The following is a 21535-nucleotide window of genomic DNA, read 5'->3' on the forward strand; positions in this document are numbered from 1 at the left end:
ACAGCAGAAAGTCCACCTCTGAATGTCTCAAGAAAAACAAAATTAAGGTTTTGGAGTGGCCAAATCAAAGTCTGGACTTAAATCCGATTGAAATGCTGTGGCATGACCTTAAACAGTCAATTCATGCTCGAAAACCCTCCAATGTGGCTGAATTAAAACAATTCTGCAAAGAAGAGTGGGCCAACATTCCTCCACAGCGATGTGAAAGACTCATTGCAGTTATCGCAAACGCTTGATTGCAGTTGTTGCTGCAAAGGGTGGCACAACCAGTTATTAGGTTTAGGGGGCAAGCACTTTTTCACACAGGGCCATGTGGGTTTGGATTTTGTTTTCCCTTCATAATAAAAAACTTCATTTAAAAACTGCATGTTGTGTTTACTTGTGTTATCTTTGATGAATATTTACATTTGTTTGATGATCTGAAACATTAAAGTGTGACAAACATGCAAAAAAATTAAAAATCAGGAAGGGGGCCAACACTTTTTCACACCACTGTACATACATGTGCAAATTACATTTTACATTTTTTAAAATAATATTACACATGGTCGGGTCAAAGGGGACAGACTGTCTGCCTAATGTTACACTAAATAGTACTCAAAAAAAAAAAAAAAACACTTCAGGATTTTAGTCTAATTTCATAAATCTGCTGCTGAAAACCTTAACGTGCATGTAAAGTGTAAAATAAATTGTTTATAAAATGTGCTTATTCTGCCATTGTTCCCTGACATAAGATTATGGTACCTTGTACAGTCTCATCTTTACTGTTCTTTGAGATTTTAATCAAGGGAAAGGTACAGTTTGTTTGTGGTTTTAAGTTGCTATGGTAAAGATCAGATGTCCTCACGTTCAAAACTTGCAGCGAATCACAGGGCGTCTTTGTGCACGCACACCAATCAGTGAGCTGTTTACTGAGAACGTTCAGTACGCCGGTGCCATGGCGACCGCTGTCATGGTAACCACCAAGCTCAAAGTTGAGAAATGTGCGCTTGAGGAAGAGCCTTCACAAGAAAAGGGCTGGAATTGAAAATGCTTTATTAATTTTATTGTTCTGACACTTAGTTTATAATGTAGCCGTGTGGTTATTTTATAAGTATCAATTTTAAACGTCTTGTGTTTCGGATAAACACAATATTACCAATGATGCGTCCTAGCGTGCGAATGGCGTCTAGCCACCTGCTTCTCGGTTAACCATTTCTCGCTTGTCATCGTCAATCACGCGAAAAAACACAGACATTTCTGTAATTAGCATCAGATTTCATTTTTACACAAAAAAACGTGAGTCAGTTTGTTTCAAAATGCCAGCCTCGAATGTTCAAGCTTCTCACTCAAACCTCCGAAGTTCACGCGAGAAGATGCCAGCAGGATTCAAAACAAAAGTGGTGGCACCACGAAATCCCAAACTGGTAAAACGGGAGGCAAATTCTGCAAAGGTGAGCATTTTAATAAATCTTAAAACAGTATTTTTTTTAAAGCAGCAGGTTACCCCCTTATCATTAACTCAAATTCCTGCCTCCAAACAGAGCACTAACGTAACTATTAGTAATTAATTAAACTACTTACAAAATTTACATAAACATAGAGACTTAACTTACTGTTCTTTTTTAAAAGGACACCTAAAAAGCAGTGTTTTGAATCACATAACTGGTTTTTATAAATGAACCACATCCTATACTACATTAAGCATTTACCTAAAATATTTTCTGAGTCTGACCATGAAGAATAAGTGCATGTTTTATGTTCCTTGTTGATTGACAGGTGGTTGATTGAAAGCTGTTGAGTGTTGACAACCTGTTCTTCTCTAGTCCAATTTTATTTACTGTAACATCTCCCTTTTATTTTTGTTTGTCATTTGATGTCCAATAGACCATATCTATGTATATGTCAAGAAGGAAACTTCCTGATGTCTGCATGTCACTGTTATGCAATATAAAGCAAACACTCTAGTCCAGGGATCTCCAATCCTGCTCCCGGAGAGCTACCAACCTGCAGACTAGTTTCAACCCTGTTCCAACACCTCTGCCTGTAATTATCAAGTAATCCTGAATACCTTGATTAACTGGTTGAGGAGTGTTGTCAGTTGGGGTTGGAGCTGCAGAACGGTAGCTCTCCAGGAGAAGGGTTTGAATCAAAAGACATGCAAAGTTTATCAACTCACTTCACTTCAGTTTAATTTATTTATATAGTGCTTTTCACAATATGCATTGTTCCAAGAATAATATATGCAATATAGATTTATGCAGAATATAGGAAAATATTTGTACATAGTGGATAAATGCGCTCATAACAAGCTGCATATGTCTTTGCAGCTGATTCCATCTGTATATGCTCGAGAAATGTGCCAGACTACAGAAGAACGATTATCAAACACTTATGAGATGCATCCGCCCCGTATCCTGGAGCTCTTAGATATGACTGAGACCACGCATCACAAGGTAAAATATCAGCATTTTACAATGCTCAGCACAAGAGCTTAATTATTTAGTTTGTTCTTCTACATCACTGGTTCCAAGTATCTTAGCAGCAACATTTTCAAAGTTAATTAAGGTCATCATCACAGTTTCTCTCTGGGGAGATACTAATGGCTTTTAATATGTGTAGTAATAGTAACTGTTGCTGTTTACAGTACCTTTGTACTGCAGAGTTCTGTTATACATAACTATATACTGACCTAATAAAATGTGAGTCAGACTGGATGTAACTGGATGTAATGGATGTAATTATATGTGAAAATCTTCTCAATGACGAATGCTGTACGTTCTGCCTCAACACAACCCTGGGTGTGTTGCATCTGATTTTTCTCACACAACACAGTTAACAGATGTTTTATGTTTTTTTTTTCCTTAATAAAGTGGACATTTGAATGCAAAAACCATTTGTTGAGCCATTTTCTACATTTTACATTTCAACATTTCATCCGATATTATCTAAAAGTTTGACTTTGCTTTAACTTTTTTTTTTAAATACAGTTTTCCTCATTAGATTTGGACCAGGCCATGTTTCAGCCATATCCGTCTGAGATTGTGTTTCAGAACTACTCACCATTTAAGACATACAAGGTGCCCTTAGAGCTGCGGAACAGTGACAAGGTAACTTTTATCCTTCTGAGGAGATTACACAGTCAGTTTGTTGCACAATTATATAATGAATGTATTTAAAAACAAACAATATTTAGTACATTTGGGTGCATTTGTCTTTATACTTGTTTATGCTTTATTATGAACTTCCAGTGTGAAGGATAGAAATGAATTGAAAGTAGATTTATTTGCCTGATTTTTAGCACAAGCGATTTACATCCCACTGCAAATCAAATCCTGGACATTTTCCAATTACCAGGATTTATGAAAACCTTTATACACATAAACCCATTCACTTGTTCACCAAATAGAGGTGAAATTGGTTTAAATTTAATTGTCTCTGCAAATCTTATTTTTTGCATCTCTGTCTGTATTTTGATATAATCTGACCTGGAGGATAAAGTATATTAATATTTTAACCTATATTGGTAGCTTGTAGTCCATGCCATTCTGATTCACACCATTCAACATCTTGCACTATTCTTTTAAGACAGTTAGACATTATTTTGTTCATTTTCATGTGTAATGAACACTGGCTTGACAAAGATATGTTTATAACCATTGCAGGTTCCTCGACTGGTAAAGGTGATTGAAGATGACTCAATTTATTTTAAAGTGATCAGCCCAATAGATGCTAGTAAGAAAGTGGCCCCAGGCATGGCATCTACATTCACTGTTCTATTCACTCCACAGGAGAACAAGGTAGAGTTTACACTTTCAATATGCAACAACTGCAGTTGACACCTACTATTTCATTGGTTATACATTATATTATCATTGTCAGTGTACTCATGAGCCAAGTGCATGTATTTCAATGAATAACCAAAAAAAAGTTATGCAAAATATGCATACAATACAATGTTGCAAAAAAACTTCAAAGTCAAGTCTCATTTTAATGTTTACCATATCTATAAGAAATCTGAGAGACTACTTTGGTAAGCAGAGGACAAGAGAGACTTAGTGTTTCCACCACAGCCACTCATTTGTCCATTAGATACTCTTTTGCAGTCTGTGAAGTGGCCTGCTAATCTATTTTGGTTTGGCAAAACATTAACGGAAATTACTTTATGCATTAATTCAAATAGATCTATGGTGGCCCAGTCTGAGAAAGACAGTATTATTTCCTCTCTTGCTTGTATTCTCTGTCAGGTTTTCCATCTGATGGAATTAATTCCTCGATACGGTAATTCCCAAGTTTCTCGGGTTTAATTAAATTAGGATTGATTAATTACCATATGTACAAGATGTACAGTACCATATTATAGTTAGGTTTGTTTTAAATGGATAGTTCACCCAAAAATTCCGTCATTAATTACTCACCCTCATGCTGTTCCAAACCTATAAGACCTTCGTTCATCTTCGGAACACAAATTGAAATATTTTTGATGAAGTCCAAGAGCTTTCTGACCCTGTATAGACAGCAACACAACTGAGAAGTTCAAGGTCCAGAAAGGTAGTAAGGACATTGTTAAAATAGTCTATGTGACATCATTGATTCAACCATAATGTTATGAAGCTACGAGAATACTTTCTGTGCGCAAAGAAAACAAAAATAACAACTTTATTCACAACTGTATTCAACTTTATAAGAATAAAGTCGTTATTTTTGTTTTCTTTTTGCACAAAAAGTATTCTCGTAGCTTCATAACATTATGGTTGAACCACTGATGTCACATGGACTATTTTAATGATGTCTTTACTACCTTTCGGGGCCTTGAAAGTGTCAGTTTTGTTGCTATCTATGCAGGGTCAGAAAGCTCTCAGATTTCATCAAAAATATCTTAATTTGTCTTCCGAAGATGAACATAGGTCTTACAGGGTCATAATGGCATGAGGGGGAGTAATTGACCGTTTGCAAAGAGCTTGTTTGACAGGAGATCTGTCCAATCAGAACGCAGATATTATGTATCAGCCATCTTGCCCGACAGCTACGACATGTCTCCATAGAAATACATGTTAAAACGGGGTAAAAAAAGATTGACTGAATTGAAACTTTTTCAATATAACTAAATATAAAAATGTGCGGAGGGTTAAGCTGTGCTGTTGTTGGTTGCCACGGTAACGATAATAAGCTAAGGTATTCCTTCAATCTATCATGTCCGGTGCTGTATGCATGGCTTGCAGCGCTTAAGTTAAATATTGAGTGTTAAATAATAAAATAAAGTTAAAACGTCTGCTCTTATCATTCTGTGAACAAAATCCCGTGAACTTAGCCCCGATCGGGAGCTGTATGTATGCACATGTGCTCTCATCTGTTTTCAGTGCAGCTCTCCTCGCGTCGCTTCATGTCATCTTCCCACTCATTACACTATGACAGGTCCTTTACTGCAAAAAGACGGTCACTGCGACACTCTAAAGCAGGGATCCTCAAATCTGACCCACGAGATCCACTTTCCTGCAGAGTTCAGCTCTAACCCTAATCAAACACACCTGAGCATGCTAATCAGTGTCTTCAAGATCATTAGAAAATCACAGGTAGGTGAGTTTGATCAGGGTTGGAGCTAAACTCTGCAGCAGATTGGCCCTCCGGGGAAAGATTTGAGGAACCCTACTCTAAAGTGATGAAACTATGGCGCTATGTGCTTTTTAAAACCATTTTCATAGGTTTCACGTTATATTGTCGGCTCGGAAAATATGTAAATGCACATGCCCAGTAGCTGCAGCTGTAACTTATCCCGTCTAGCCTTTAACCACAAATCAGACAGGAGAGTAGAAAACTTTGGTGGACTTAAACTTGAAAAATGGTGTGTTCTGCAGTTGAAATTAAACACTTTATGATGTTTATGCATGATAATTTCGTGCTTTAAGTAAATATGAAAAGACGATCGGTTCACGTGTTTGAACTGAGTCAATACAGTAATCTGTCACGACACATTGAAGAGCCACAAAACAGAATTTATTGTTTGAATTTCTTTAAAAATGACACAATTTAAAAGCTGAGGGTCCTGAGACCTTGTTTCATATCAGAAGTAACCTGCTCTGTCTTCTCTGTCGGTGTGTTGTCAGTTTTCTCTTTGATCTGCAATGTATTTTTCACTGCGTGAGAACGTGTGTGTAGTGTGAGAGCGGCATAGTTTGTCGGTCATGGCAACAGTAACTAAGGGTGGGTGGGTTTTGTGAACGGTCAATTAATGACGAAATTTTCATTTTTGGGCTTTAAGGCCTTATGTTCCTCTGTATATCACCACTGACATTCAGATGCTTGTAATTGTAGGATTACATCCACAGACTCCTCTGTGTGACTGAACGTGAGAAGTTTGAAGTTCCTATTCGTGCAGTTGGGCCCCGTGCCATCTTGGACTTCCCAGATAGTCTGCATTTCCAAGTTTGTCCAGTCAAGTGCTTGTCCCAGAGAACTCTGCTTGTGCGGAACATAGGAAATTGTGAGGCTAAATTCCAACTCAGCACATGTAGGTATGTCAGTGCAGATTTTTGGACATTGTGTTGTATAGATAATTCCGTGTTTTGATCTGTGACTGACACTATATTTTTATTATTGCATTTATAAATGTTGTATATGTTCCCCACAGCCCATTTTCCATAGAGCCATCTATAGGAACTCTTGATGCTGGTCAAAGCATGCAAGTTACTGTTGAGTTCTTGCCTAAAACCACAGGGGATCACAGCCAGACTTTGCTGCTGCACTACCATTCAGGTATTTACTGCTAATTACATCACCACAATCTGTTCTTCACACAAACTCCTCCTCTGCAACACTGCTGTAAGTCACTGTGACACAGGTACTGATTTCCACAAGCACCCACCAGCAAGTGTAAATGATCTTATTATTAACCTTCAGTGTTAATGTCAATTCATCTTTATGTTTTCCAATCTTCTAAGAATAGTTTTAATATACAAATATGCTCTTCACTTTTCACTGCCCACACATACTGCACTTACAATAATGGAGATGATATTTTAAAGTAAAAATAAATTGCAAAACATCACATTGACACATCACATTAAACTGCATTGTGCTATTTGAGGCATAATATCTGTACATGACTTTCCTCTAGGTTTTGTGGAATTGAATGTATTATTATTTAGGTTTTTTTTTTTTTTTAAGTATTAGTTATAGTTATTATATTGTTTTTGAGCTAGAATGCTATGTTTTGCTCCTTTTTTTTTCTTCTTTTTTTTTATTGAAGCTTTTGGACATTTACAGGGTTTAAACGTAGTTGACACATCTGAGCTAATACAAATTGCCCAGATGGCCATTCGTTTGAATTCTCTACAAAATACACATTAACATACATTATTACCAAATACATCATTACAGAGAGAGAGAAAAACATAAATAAATAAATTATAATAAAAAAATAATAATGGTAACACTTTACAATAAGGTGTCATTTGTTAACATTAGTTAATGTATTAACTAACATGAACAAACAATGATCAATACATTTATTACACTATTTATTCATCTTTGTTAACATTAGTTAATAAAAATAGAGTTGTTCATTGTTAGTTCATGTTAGTTCACAGTGCATTAACTAATGTTAACAAACACAACTTGTGATTTTAATAATGCATTAGTAAATGCTGAAATTAACATTAACTAAGATTAATAAATGCTGTAGAAGTATTGTTCATTCTTAGTTCATGTTAACTAATGTTGTTAACTAATGTTAACTAATGAACCTTATTGTAAAGTGTTACCATAATAATAATACAAAAATAATAATACAATAAAATTACATCACCGTTGGGTTGTTATTCAGTCCTTCCACGCCAGGTTCCGTATTCCCAACGTTAATAGATGTCTCTCTCCAGCCCCAAGATAGGTAAAGAAGGGGTCCCATACTTTATAGAATTTAAAAGGTTTGCCTTTTAATGTTGTTGAAAAATCTTTAAATGGAATAAGACCTTTGATTGTGTTAATCCACTGTGCTATTGAAGGGACTTGGTCTGTTATCCAGCATACAAGTATGCACTTGCGGGCACAGTGGAGTAAGATTTGAAGAAGGTGGGTCTCTTGGAATCTGGACGGGAGTTCCTGGCTCATGCCAAGCAAACAAGTCATTGGTCCTATTTGTAATGAGCAGCAAAAAATGTTCTCTAGTTCCTTTAGGACACCCGTCCAGAACTGCTGTATTTTCGAGCAGCTCCGGAAACAGTGGATGAGGGTGCCTTCTAGACTTTTACATTTATTTCAGAGGTTTGAGAGTTTTGGGTTTACTTTATGTCTTTGGGCAGGAGTCACATGCAGACGATGAACAATTTTAAACTGCATTTCCCAGGCAGAGTTATTGGCAAGATAGGAAGGCATCTCACATATGATTTCCCAATCAGTTATCTGAATTTCTTTCCCAAAGTCCTTTTCCCATAACACCCTAGTTTTATCTGAGCTATCTGTATTTGCCCTTATCAAAATACTATAGAAAATTTTGGATGCAGATCGAGATGAAGTGAGTTTATTTAATTGTTCCTCCATTGGGGATACACAGAGGCCACTTGAATAGACTTTGCAGTGAATTGTTCAAAGGTCATTAACTGTTTATTCTCCATCAAATCTCCTATGACATGTACTCAAATGTATTAGGCTGTCATTCATCCCTGGGAAGGAAATCTGGGTTGTTATGTAAGGGTGTGAGAAGTGAAAGGTGGGAGTCGAGCCCTTCTATTTTGTGGACTAATCTGCATATTTTAATCATATCCTTAAGAATAAAATGATCTTTAATTAGAATTCTCTGTTTTTTGGGTGAAAGATATAGTAAGTTCCTTAGAGGAACTGGAGAGTTATGGCTTCTGCGCTGATCTAAGTTGAGTTTGTATCATTTAAGTGCCATTCCAGTATAAAACGAAGATGGGCAGAAAGCTGATATAGTGTAATGTCCGGGGCCGCTAGGCCTCCACATCTGCTCGATAGTGTTAATAAGTTATATCTCAGTCTTAGTCTTTTTTTCCGTCAGATAAAGGAAATAATGAAGCCACGTAACTGTTTTAGTGCTTTGTTAGGAATGAGAACTGGTAGCATTTGAAATGGGTATAGAAGGCGGGGTAGAATATTCATTTAAACGAGGTGAACACGGCCTAATAGGGATAAGGGAAGATTACACCATCTATCTAGGTCTGATCTAATATTCTTAAAGATAGGGGCAAAATTGCTTTTAGACTTTCCAAGTTGTTTTGCTCTTTTAAAGAGTTGTCCTTTAGGCAAATAGTTCTATTAATAAATCCTGTTAACGGATATTTAGCCTGAAATGCTGCGGGTGCCTGGTTAACCTTATAAATAATACTTTCCCTCATCTGTAGGATGATGTTGTATACATCAGGATGCACAGGTTCCACTACTAAAATAATTTAATTTTGGATTCTGTTTTCATGCCAGAAAATACAGCACTGTTTGGTCAGTAAGATTTTTAATAGAAATTGTTCTTCAAAATGTTCTTTTGAACTTTCTATTTATCAAAGAATCTTGAAAAAGTGTATCGTGTTTTCCACAAAAATATTGAGAAGCATAATCGTTTTCAAGCGTTATGTTTTCAACATATAAGAATGATTTCTAAAAGATCATGTGACATTGAAGACTGGAGCATTTGCTGCTGAAAATTAAGTTTTGCCATCACAGGAATAAATTACATTTTGTAATCTATAAAAATAAAATAAGTAATTTTAGATGTTTTCATCATATGCAGCATTCATTGCAATTTCTGTATAATTTGACATATCACAAGTTAATATATCAACTATAACGTTAACGGTATAAAGGTATAATGTTAACTTTGTTAACAACAATTAAATCTACAATTCACAACATTTTGAAACAGAAAACTATGTTTAAGTTTGGAATGCATAAAAATAGGATCAATAAATGCTGGATGTGGTAATTAAGCAGCATTGGCTCTATGAGGCAACTGACTGCTTCACCATCTGCCTTGAAACTCTCTCACCTGGTCCTGGGCCAACAGGCCAATCTTATTGTTGCATCTTGTTTTGTTTTTGAACAGGCAAATTGGTGAAATTACTTAAATTTCCACTTGTGGGCTGTGCTTTGAACTCTCAAGCTCTCAGAAAGCTATGATATTAGTCATTTGCCGACTCAAACGATTTTTGCAAGTGATATTTCATATAGCACAATAGTTGATTTGTTGTTAGGATTATTTAATTACGTGAAAGTCTCTTCACATCCCGATAGCAATCATTAAGTTAAGTGGTCTAAATGTATTTATCTGTATTTATATATTCTGTGGAAGGCGTAGGACCAAGAAATGTTCGTCCAATCAAAACGCTCGGTCCGAGCGTTTTAATTGGCTTTCCTACCTGCCTGTCAATGTATGTATTTGCATACCTCTGCACACCCGGTTCGCGCAGACGTGAACGCGCTGATGACGTATCCTGTCTGCACACCCAGTTCGCGCAGACAGGATACGTCATCAGCGCGTTCACGTACATTATTGCAGACAGAGCGAGAATGGCATACAAACATCAACAACCCGATCTTCCCTCCTGGTATTGTAGTACTTTTACTAACTGTACTATAAAGTTTTCTCACTGGTGAATGACACATAATGTAGCCAAGCAGTTCCCAATTCCAGTCCTCGCGCCCCCCCACACGTGATATGAGATATATATGAAATGTGCAGAGCGGGGGTCGCAAGAACTGCTGATATAGGCTATTGCAGTAAATTGTCTCTGGTATTCTGGTCTGTGAGCGTATATGCGTGCAGGGGGCGTGGCTTTAGACGGCGATTGCAGGGAGGGTGGGATGTTCGCTTTCAGTGCTATCAGGCTAAAGTTAGCATTATCCAAGATCTCCTACTTTAATGCTGAATCACTGTTTTATCTGAGTCAGCGGTAGGTGGATAGGCATTATTCATAGGCAAGATGGTGCAAAGTAATGTTTAAATAAAGATCATGTGCATGGGTAAGAGGGTATGTTTAAACTGACATGCCAGTTTGTGCATGAATTATTGTGCCTGTATATTTTGACATAAAATTTCGACATATAATTGAGCATGTGGTTTAGGTACGTGTGTGTGTGTGTGTGGTTTTTTGCAGGTGCTCTGCCTGTCTCACTGAATAAACACACAGGTCTGCTGAAGGCCATTGGCATTAACATTTTAATATGCGCTCTGCTCTAAAAATACTACTTTGCGCCCATCAGGGGAGTATCATTTTTAATTTAGCGCCTTTTCCTGTCTCCTCCTCATTTATGTTTAACATGAAGCTGCTTTGGAGCGTGTCTTCATTGGTTTCGTTCTGGGGTTGGCAGAAACATCTCCCTGCAGTCCCAGTTGCCTCTCAGAGAAGCACACAGACCTGTCTTAAGTCTCTAAAGGTGCTCTCTATGCACTGTATAGGGAAAACACTAACCCTGCACTGTTCTGCACTGAAGGTGTTATGTTTATGTGAAATGGCTCACCCTAAAAATAAACATTTCCTGAAAATTGACTCACCCAGGTTGTTTATTCATCAGAACAGATTTTGAGGAATTTGCAATTACATCACTTGCTTATCAATGGGTCCTATGCAGTGAATGGGTGCCGTCAGAATGAGAGTTCAAACAGCTGATAAAATATCTTGTAAAATATTATCTTGTCAAATATTTTATCAGCTGGTTGAACTCTTAAAGGGATACTCCACCCCAATGAAAATTTTGTCATTAATCACTTACGCCCATGTCGTTCAAAACCCGTAAAGGCTTCGTTCGTCTTCGGAACACAATTTAAGATATTTTGGGTGAAAACCGGGAGGCTTGTGACTGTCCCATTGACTGCCAAGTAAATTACACTGTCAAGGTCCAGAAAAGAATGAATGAATGATGCATTTATATAGCGCTTTATTGTGTATTGCTGTACACAATAAAGCGCTATATAAATGCTTCATTCATTCATTCACCCAAAGCGCTTTACAATCATGTGGGGGGGTCTCTCCTCAACCACCACCAGTGTGCAGTATCCACTTGGATGATGCGACGGCAGCCACAGGACAACGGCGCCAGTGCGCTCACCACACACCAGCTACAGGTGGAGAGGAGAGAGAGTCATAGAGCCAATCAAGTGGATGGGGATTATTATGAGGCCATAATTGACAAGGGCCAGTGGTGGGAATTTGGCCAGGACACCGGGGTTACACCCCTACTCTTTACGATGAGTGTCATGGGATTTTTAATGACCACAGAGAGTCAGGACCTCGGTTTAACGTCTCATCCGAAAGATGGTGCTCTTTTGACAGTATAGTGTCCCCGTCACTATACTGGGGCATTAGGACCCACACAGACCACAGGGTGAGCACCCCCTGCTGGTCTCACTAACACCTCTTCCAACAGCAACCTAGTTTTCCCAGGAGGTCTCCCATCCAGGTACTGACCAGGCTCAGCCCTGCTTAGCTTCCATGGGCAACCGGTCTTGGGCTGCAGAGTGATATTGTTGACTTTATTCAACAATTCGTCATTGTAGCGCCATTTTGGCTGCACGCAAAATGCGTACGCTCTTCCGTGTCAGCCACGACACAAGGATACGTATTCTATGCTTTGATTTGACTTTGTCACTAGATTTAGCGACTTTTCAGACCCCCCCAGCGACTTTTTTTCCAAAAAAGCGACTAGCGACAAATCTAGTGACTTCTAGGACAACCTTAGCGAGTCTCTGTGATCGCTGGTACTGCCGCAACTGTGCGAGGTCAGCGGTCACACACCTCTTTCTCTGCGTCTGCTCTGTTCAGCGAGCGGCTGAGAGGAGCAGCGCGTTATGGTTAAAACCGGGTGTGTCTCACTCATCCTTAAAAGTGAAGCTGCGGGCTCTTAGATCGCCCCCTGGTGTTTGGCTGCAGTACAGGTCATAAACTGTAAAAAAGCCCCTCTCCATGTAAACGAATGGGACTTCAGTCAAAATAAAAAATTAAATTACACTTCTAATACAATATTCCGAAATATGGTTTTGGTCATTTAAGGTAGTTGTTATCACGCTGATATATGTTCAATTGTTCGTTTTTGTGATACGTTTGATTTTAGCTAGTAATTTGATGCTATAAAACGGGCGTGTCGTTATGGTTGATTGGGTCTGCGGAGTTTGGGCGGAGTTTGATTCCGCGGCTCCACCTCACGACTCTACTGCGCAGACTCGGCTCCAAACGAATCTCTACTGCGCAGACTCGGGCTCCAAATGACGTCATTTACTCAAGATGGCAGCGGTCATACTGAGATGTATTCGCTTCACTTTTCTATAGTGGAAGGAAGCGGAGACGCGTCGTCCATCTTTTTTACAGTCTATGGTTAAAACAGATATTATGTTGCTTCTTAAATTTTACATGCAAATATAGCCGAAATCACAGAACAGGAATTGTCTTTGTCTTGTCTTATCTTGTGTGTATTATTTGATTTCATCAGACGACGGCTCAATTATAAATTAGGATTTTTGTGCAGACTTCTTGGAAGGGAGAGCTGGTTATGTATTATTAACCGGCTGCGTTTCATTTATCCCATTGACTGACAACAGAAACAGTAAAATATATAAAGGAAAACAGTTGTATTGAGAATTTGGCTGCATTAAAATACAGTATGAGCACAGAGAGACAAACAAATGTAAAAGGCAATACGACGCGATGATGTCATGAATATGCTAATTAGCGTATGATGTCATCTAGCGACATTTAGCGACTTCTCAAACTGGCTTTAGCTACTTTCCATCGAAAGAAGTTGGCAACACTGAGGGCGTACGCATTTTGCGCGCAGTGATACTCTCCAAAATGGCACTACGGTGACGTTACGGTGCTGAATTGTTGAATAAAGTCGTTATTTTTGTTTTATTTCGGTACAAAAAGTATGCTTTTATGAGTTTGGAACGACATGGGGGTAAGTGATTAATGACAAAATTTTCATTTTGGGGTGGAGTAACGTCATCCCTTTAAGCCCTGTTCACACCAAGAACAATAACTATAAAGATAATGATATTGGCGTCTGTTTATTCTAAGCGCACGCTGTCTGGCGCTTTAAATTCTAGATATTAAGCTCGTTATAGCAGGATGGATTCTGATTGGGTGTCGATGTTTTTATCATTCATAAGCTGGAAAAAATCATTCTGAAAGTGCCTTTATCGTTATAGTTGCGGGCCTTTATTCTGACAATTATGTTGGACATTTGAAAAGTTTCTGTTAAAGTTTCTGTTCTGAGTTAGAGTAGAGTGTGGTTAGGTTGGTTAGTTTGTCAGATTGTTATATGATGTTGTTTATTGCTTCAGTCAATGAACATAGATGTGCTAATGTAAATGCAGTGACGAGCTAAAAATGTTTATCTAAAATTTTGATGAACGCTATAAACATTTGCCTTTAAAAAGTTAAGTAAAAACAAAATGCACTTAGCTGAAATCTAAAGATTAATGTCAGTGTTACTTACTGACAACCAGGCGACAGGTTTTATCTGAACAACTAGGGTGCAATCTGGGGCTGTACCTTTAACTGCACTGTTTTGACTGTCCATGAATAATGGACTACAAAGCTAAAGAGTTACTGAAGCCCATGTAGTCCCTCAGAAACCATAATGTGTTTAATTACCAATAGCTGGAAGTGAGTAGAGACACTATCTTCTCTAAGCAACACAGGCAAGGATGAGTTACTTAATCTGTCCTACATTTTCAAATGCCTCCCAGCTGTTTTGCTTCGTATCATCTGCATTATCCAGGCTGTAGAGTTTGCCCATTGACTCTAAAATATGCACAAAGAGCCAAAAATCCCTGGGTAACAGCTGCAGCAGTGGGGCAGAGGGGATCCTACACACTAGTATACACTCAGTGTGACTCTTTCTTATACAGTGAAAGCTATTTCCTTTAAAGGGAGGCTTGGGATTCTTCAAAGGATATCCCTTCCATCAGACATTTCTGGCTGTATGCATGCATGGAACTTCAGTGTGAGAACAAGTTTGTTTCGTACGCGGTACAGCATGTATCTCATTTCTTATATTTCCGTTACAAATTGCAGTGCAACCCATTACCCGTGGCTTGTTTGCTATTAACAGCATTCATATAGAAACAAAATCTCATTACTGTGGCATTCAGAGACAAGAGATGCAGAGGGAGCTGTAAGCATCTAGGTCTGTTTAAATGGCAACATCGAGGTGAGGAGAGCTAATGAAAAAAAACAGCATTATATTCGCGAATGAAAACATGGTGCAAAACAAAGCAAAACAAACACATCAGCTTCGTTGCACGGGTCACGGGTCACCTTTTCCATTCTGTCTACAGTATATCAATCTCTCTCCTTTCCTCCCCTGTTCAACAGTCTGTCGTCTGCTCAGACAGCATAACGCAATGCATACAAAACATGTCACGAAAATAAATAATTACTGCTGTACGCTGAACGAATCTCTAAAATGCATTGTGCTATTGTAAGAATGCATGCTTACAGCTTCCTCAGAAAGGCTAAAGAATCAGTTGCTGTTTGTTAGGATAATTATTTTTTTTTATGCATATTTTGTTCAGTGTAGTCTAATTAATGTTTGTCATAGGTTAATTACAGTAGGAATACATGTTGTTGCTCAAGATGTCCAAAAATCGCTGTTTCCTATTGTATGTTTTGGTCATCTCAGATTTGTTTTTCTTTTGTCTGGAGGGCCAAATGTGTATCCTATAGTAGACCGCTTTCCTCCTCAAGAAGGAGAATTCCCTTATCTCGACAGGCTTTTTAGAGTGCACTTAAGAGTGAGCTGATGAAGACATCACACATACGCACACACTCTGCAGCACTATGAAAGCTTTCCTCATTTCCCATTCTTCTCCCCTCCCCTCTCTTCTGAACAGCTCCCACAATCCCTCAGCCTGCTGGCAGATGCAGTGTCCCATCAAAGACACAATTTCCTTCACTCTTTTTTTCCCTCTTAAAGCTTCATGCATAGAGACAGAGGTTAAATGTCTCTGGCTCATTTGTGAAAAGTGATATCTATGGTGAATTAATCAGTGGAGAGAGGATGAAAGGGTGAGACTGGGATGGAGCTGAAAAAAGAAAGAAACCACAGGACACAACCTTCCTACTACCCGTATCATCTTCAGGATCTTATTGATAATTATGACGGTTTCATTTCTTCTCTCTCTCTCTGCCTGCCTGTTATCTCACTATCTTTCTTACACACTCTCTGTCTGTCTTTTCCTTTCATAAAGCCTTTATTTTTTCCCATACAGCTTCTTTCCTCTCTTTCCAAACTTAAGCATAAGTGCAAATACTTCTGCTCCTGGTACATCGTATCTGCTGCTGCAGTTACAATGGCTTTTTTAAAATGTGCATGGAGTAACAGCAGTACTTCTGCTAGGACACATGCTTGCATAACTGGAGCAGCCGCTATAGAGAAAATGCTCCAGGCTTTAGTTTCCTCTTTCTCACACTCATTAGTTTTTACTATACAGCACACGAAAACAATTGGTCAAAGCATAGTGTTACATATTGTTTACATTGTGCAAGACATTGTTGTTATTTTCTGTGGTTTAACCTTAAGTACGTCACTTTTTGCTGTTTGTATTTTAACAGTGTTAAATTATTAGTGTTTTTAAAGATTAAGTGAGAACTAACTGATGGAAAATGTAATCTAAATGTAAAAATACACCGATCAGCCAAACCACCTGCCTAATATTGTGTAGGGCCCCCTTGTACTGCCAAAGCAGTGCGACTTGTGGTATCTGGCACCGAGACATTAGCAGCAGATCCATGGATTGGATTTGTTGGTCCAGCACATCCATTAGACGCTCTGTCAGATTGAGATCTGGGGAATTTGAAGGCCACTTTGAAATCTTTGTCATGTTCTCAAACCATTCCTGAACAATTTTTGCAGTGTGGCAGGGAGCATTATCCATGAAGGGGTATACGTTGTCTGCAACCATCTTTACGTAGGTGGTATGTGTCCAAGTAACATTCACGTGAATGCCAAGACCCAAGGTTCCCAGCAGAACACTGTCCAGAGCACTGCCTCTTTTGGCTTGCCTTTTACCCATAGTGCATCCTGCTGCCATCTTTTCTTCAGGTAGATGATGCACATGGTCCTAGCTATCAACCTGATCTGAAAGAAAACGTAATTCATCAGAACAGGTAGCTTTCTTCCATTGCTTCATGATCCAGTTCTGAGGTTCATGTGCCCATTGTGGGCGCCTTTGACGGTAGACAGGGGTCATCATGGGCACTCTGACCAGTCTGTGGCTACCCAGTGTTGTTCACTTATTAGTGTTTTAATAATTAGGTGTGTGTTAGATGCTGGCAAAGGTAATCTGAATGTAAAAAAGGGGGAAATTGGCGTTGGAATTAAATATCTAATTTCAGGATCCAATATCGCCCAATGCTGATAAAACTAATATTGTCCAATAACCATTGATAAATCCTTATTTATCAACATATTTGCTTTACTTTTGCATAAGTTATTGTCTTCCCAACATCAGTGTGCATTGAAGACAGTCAGTGTATTTTGAAGACCTCAATGTACAAAAAAGACAAACAGGTTAGGGTTTAATTATGTGCAGTACACCTGATACCATGAAAGTCTCATTGGGATGGGATGAAGGAGTCTGGGTAATGTCTTAACCATCTGAAATGCCTCTGGTGACCTGTCTGTTTGTGTCCAAGAGCTATGGCCCCTGCAGAATAGAGTCTTCAGAGAGAGATACATGCTGAGAAAAATAAAAGTATTCTCTCTAGAATGTGTGCAAGAGTTGCAAATGGTGTACATATACGCATACACGAAAACACATGTGTGAACACATATGCTCGTACATGCATGCATGTAATATGTCAAGTGAAAAGTGCATGCACTCGTGATATTTGGGCACTGAAGTGTGCTAAGACAACCAATAAATGTAGCAGCTGAAATTTGTTTCTCTACAATATCCATCACTTTGCTTTGGCTTTGTTTACTTGAGGAATTGTCTCATATATTTGCACCCCTCCTCCCCAGCTCTGTGTTTGTCAGTCAGCACAATCATATTACATATTCCAAATGCTGTATATCCAGAGCAGAAGAAGATTTATTGTCCAAGATCAATGTTTACCTGGTATATATCATTTTATAGTGAAAATGATTGCTTTTTATATTTTATTTGAATGTTTTTTAGCTTTGTGTGGGTGCATGAGTAAGTGCGCTGACATCATGGACAAGGCAGGGTTGTGACAGTCCACCATGCATGAAGCTCCTGCTTTGAATGTAGCCAAACTAGTAAAACAAATAAAAATGCAGGTAAATGTATGTAAGTCAGCTGCACTTCTGATTTGAGCTCTTGTTTTGAATTTTACTTGTGTGTGCTGCCGATTGGTTTTTGGTGATGTCATGTGATTGCTTTTCTCTGGGGAGCTCTTATCCTGATGGACCTTGAGGTTCACAGTCATTGCAGTACAACAGCACCACCATGGTAACAAACAAAGAACACACTTCTATTTGTTTACATATAGCACCACCACTATGGTGACTAAAAAGATCGCAGCTCCAGTCGTATAATTGGCTAATTGTAAAACGTTATGCTTGCTGGAGAGTTAATGGGGACTTTTCTACTTTTCACTGTTTCACAAGTGTATACCTTCTCCTTGGGTTTTTCTCAGAAAACAGTTCCATTGGTACCCCATTTGTGTCCTCATATTTCCCTACTCATTCTGTATAACAAAACAGAATACTGAACTGAGATGCATTATATTATAGAGATCTATCTCTGTTTAGTCTGTAATGCAAAAAACGTAATTTTATAAATTATACATTTTAGCTAAAATGCCATGCTTTCAATGTCAATACAGACTTGCAGATTTAATCAATCTTTTTGGACTGTCAATTGATTAAATGGCCATTTAAAAGTGCATCATTTAACCTTCATTGTTCTCATTAAGTTCAATAAAATATTATTTTTTATTTTAAATAATGTGATGTGATGGAATGATATTTGCTAGTTATGTTTTTTTTTTGTTCTTGCTTTCAATGTTAGAACACTCAACTCTATTTTATTGGCCAGATTTAATCTCAGATTTGCCCTCTTTTCATGTTCGTTGCAGCAGATTTTATTGCATATGCATTTGTAGGAGTTTCCCTTTCAGACAAAATTTATAGGTTGAGAGTATTTAAATGAATCGTGCAACGTGATTTACTATCGTTTGTAGAAGTCAATTTACAGATATTTGCGCCATTATTTAACGTCCCAATAAAGCATGTCTTAACACATTTTGCGCTTGACATGGCTGCTCTTGGTAGACTGTGTTGAGTAAAGATCATATTCCATGAAGATATTTTGTAAATTTACTACTGTAAATATATCAAAACGTCATTTTTGATTAGTAATATGCATTGAATTAATTAATAAGAATTAATTTGGACAACTTTAAAGGCGATTTTCTCAATATTTCGATTTTTTTGCACCCTTAGATTCCAGATTTTCAAATAGCCAAATATTGTCTGATCCAAACAAAGCTTATTTATTTAGCTTTCAGATTATGTAAAAATCTCAATTTCAAAAAATTGACACTTAAGACTGGTTTTGTGGTCCAGGGTCACATATAGGGTTGGCACAAAATATGTTTTAAAAGAGAAATTTAATGGATAGTTTCATGAGAATTACTACCAATACTCAAGAGCTGTATATTCACATTCTTAGGTTGATGTTGTGTCTGTTATTCTTGTGTTAACAGTGTAGTGTCTTCATATACAAACCTTTTCCTTTGATATATCTGTAAACCTTATGACTCTTTGTAGGAGAAGACATCCAAATCAGCCTCTATGGAGAGTCTGCAGATATAAATGTAGGATTGGACAAGAACAATGTGATGGTGGAGAAAACCTACATCTCCTTGGCTAACTACGAGAAAGTGGCAATAATGAACAAGAGTGATTCCATTGTGCATTACCAGTGGAAAACATTTGCCACTGAGGATGAAGAGGAACGGGACAAATTAAGGTTTGACTAGTTGACCTCTATCAGCTTTAAGTCTTAGCTATAATTTGAGTTTTCCAAGTATACATTTGAAAATATGAAATCTTTGGAAATCTGAGGTGCACTTTTTTAAACTGAGAGACAAGTGAAAGTCATTTTCTGTGGTAATGAATCATGACATAATTAGATTTTTTTTTAATTAACTGTTCTTTTAATATTATGAATGTGTAGGCATGCATTCCCATTTCAGTCTGTCTTTGCCTCTGTCAATTTTTATCACTGTTGTTTCCTTTCCCCTTTTGTAGGCTTTCTTCAGAGCTGCATCAAGAAGAGGATGATGAAATGGAGCAGTTTCTGACAGAAAACACTGATCCTTCTTTGCGAGCTCGTCTTTCACTGTTTTCCCATACCCTCCAGGAGGGACTCATGCAAACTCAGCAACAGCTTTTGTCTTTGAATGACCAGGACATCATCATGAGGCCCCTGGTGTGTTGCTCAGAACTAGACACATGACATGCATTAGTATTTTAGATTTCAGTTTCCCCCAATGCAATATTACATAACCAGCAATTAAATCTGAAACTTAGGATGTCCTCGTACCGCATAACCATATGCCTAAACATATGGTGGAAACCAAACTTAGACATCACTCCACTCAGCCAAGCAATTTAAAAGATACTGAGCTTGCTTTTAATTAGCCAGAAGGGTTTGTTATGTGGGTGAGTGTTAAATATGATGTATTTTAACTAAATGGTAGTTCTGAATCTGAATGAGTAGTTTATTTTTTTTCTAATAACACTTTATTGCGTCAGATTTATTTCTTTGTACTGCATTCTGCATTGGTTATGCACCTAGTTATTGGTCATCTCATTGGTTTTGTGTCTTTGTGTTGCACATCTGCAGTAGCTGCAGAATGTATGCAATGGTGCCAGCTGATTATGACAGATCTGCGTCTAGGAAGTCCAACTCAGCACTTCTTTTTTTTTTCCAAATGGCCAGTCACATAACCTTCAAAGGCATATACAGATATACTGCTGATCCCGTTTTCCTCTGCATCTCACAATGTCCTTTATTTTTATGTGCATTTTATTTATTAAGACAGAAAAAGGTATAAGGATCCATAAAACAACTGAAAATGATTCCCATTCTCCTCTACTCTTTTTTTCTTCTTCTTTTAAAAAAAAATTGTAATCCACTCTCACCTTGTCTGCTCATGCAAATGCAGCTTTCTCAAACCAGGACTATGCAGGCTTAGGCAAGAAAAGACAGAGACAATGCAAAACAAAACAGATCGGTATCCCCTCTGCTTGGATGTGAGCATCTGTTTACATGCAGTAGAGCTTGATCGCACCTGCTCCGTCAACTCTCTTTCAAGCACTGCCTGGTGACAAAACATGCTGTTTGTTCACTAGTGATTTAGCAAAGACTTTTTTCCAATGTAATTGGAAGGCCAACCCCACTGGAGCACCTTAATTGTAAATGGCTTGCTCAAGAGCGCAGTGGTGATAGGAGACCTTGGTATCTCCCAAGTTTATCGATGCATCACCTGCTGGGATTATACCTGTGAAGTTTGGGTTCACAGGTCTGGCTGGGTTTTCACCACTATGTATGCGTTTACTGTCTCTGGAGTTGTGTGGA

General features: G+C 38.1%; 1 protein-coding gene across 2 annotated transcripts in view; it reads left to right on the top strand.

The window, feature by feature from the left end:
* The first annotated feature begins 979 nt into the window (after positions 1-979).
* Positions 980-21535, top strand: part of hydin (HYDIN axonemal central pair apparatus protein) — a 78484-nt gene continuing 57928 nt past the window's right edge. For both annotated transcript variants that reach the window (XM_058751355.1, XM_058751354.1), the window contains exons 1-8: positions 980-1433; positions 2310-2435; positions 2970-3089; positions 3645-3779; positions 6292-6491; positions 6608-6732; positions 19720-19921; positions 20203-20383. In XM_058751355.1, coding sequence (XP_058607338.1) covers positions 1299-1433; positions 2310-2435; positions 2970-3089; positions 3645-3779; positions 6292-6491; positions 6608-6732; positions 19720-19921; positions 20203-20383 — 1224 coding nt within the window. In that variant the 5' untranslated portion in view covers positions 980-1298. The remainder of the gene's footprint in view (positions 1434-2309; positions 2436-2969; positions 3090-3644; positions 3780-6291; positions 6492-6607; positions 6733-19719; positions 19922-20202; positions 20384-21535) is intronic.

This window comes from Onychostoma macrolepis, chromosome 18 (genome assembly GCF_012432095.1).
Source record: "Onychostoma macrolepis isolate SWU-2019 chromosome 18, ASM1243209v1, whole genome shotgun sequence".
Taxonomy (NCBI): Eukaryota; Metazoa; Chordata; class Actinopteri; order Cypriniformes; family Cyprinidae; genus Onychostoma; species Onychostoma macrolepis.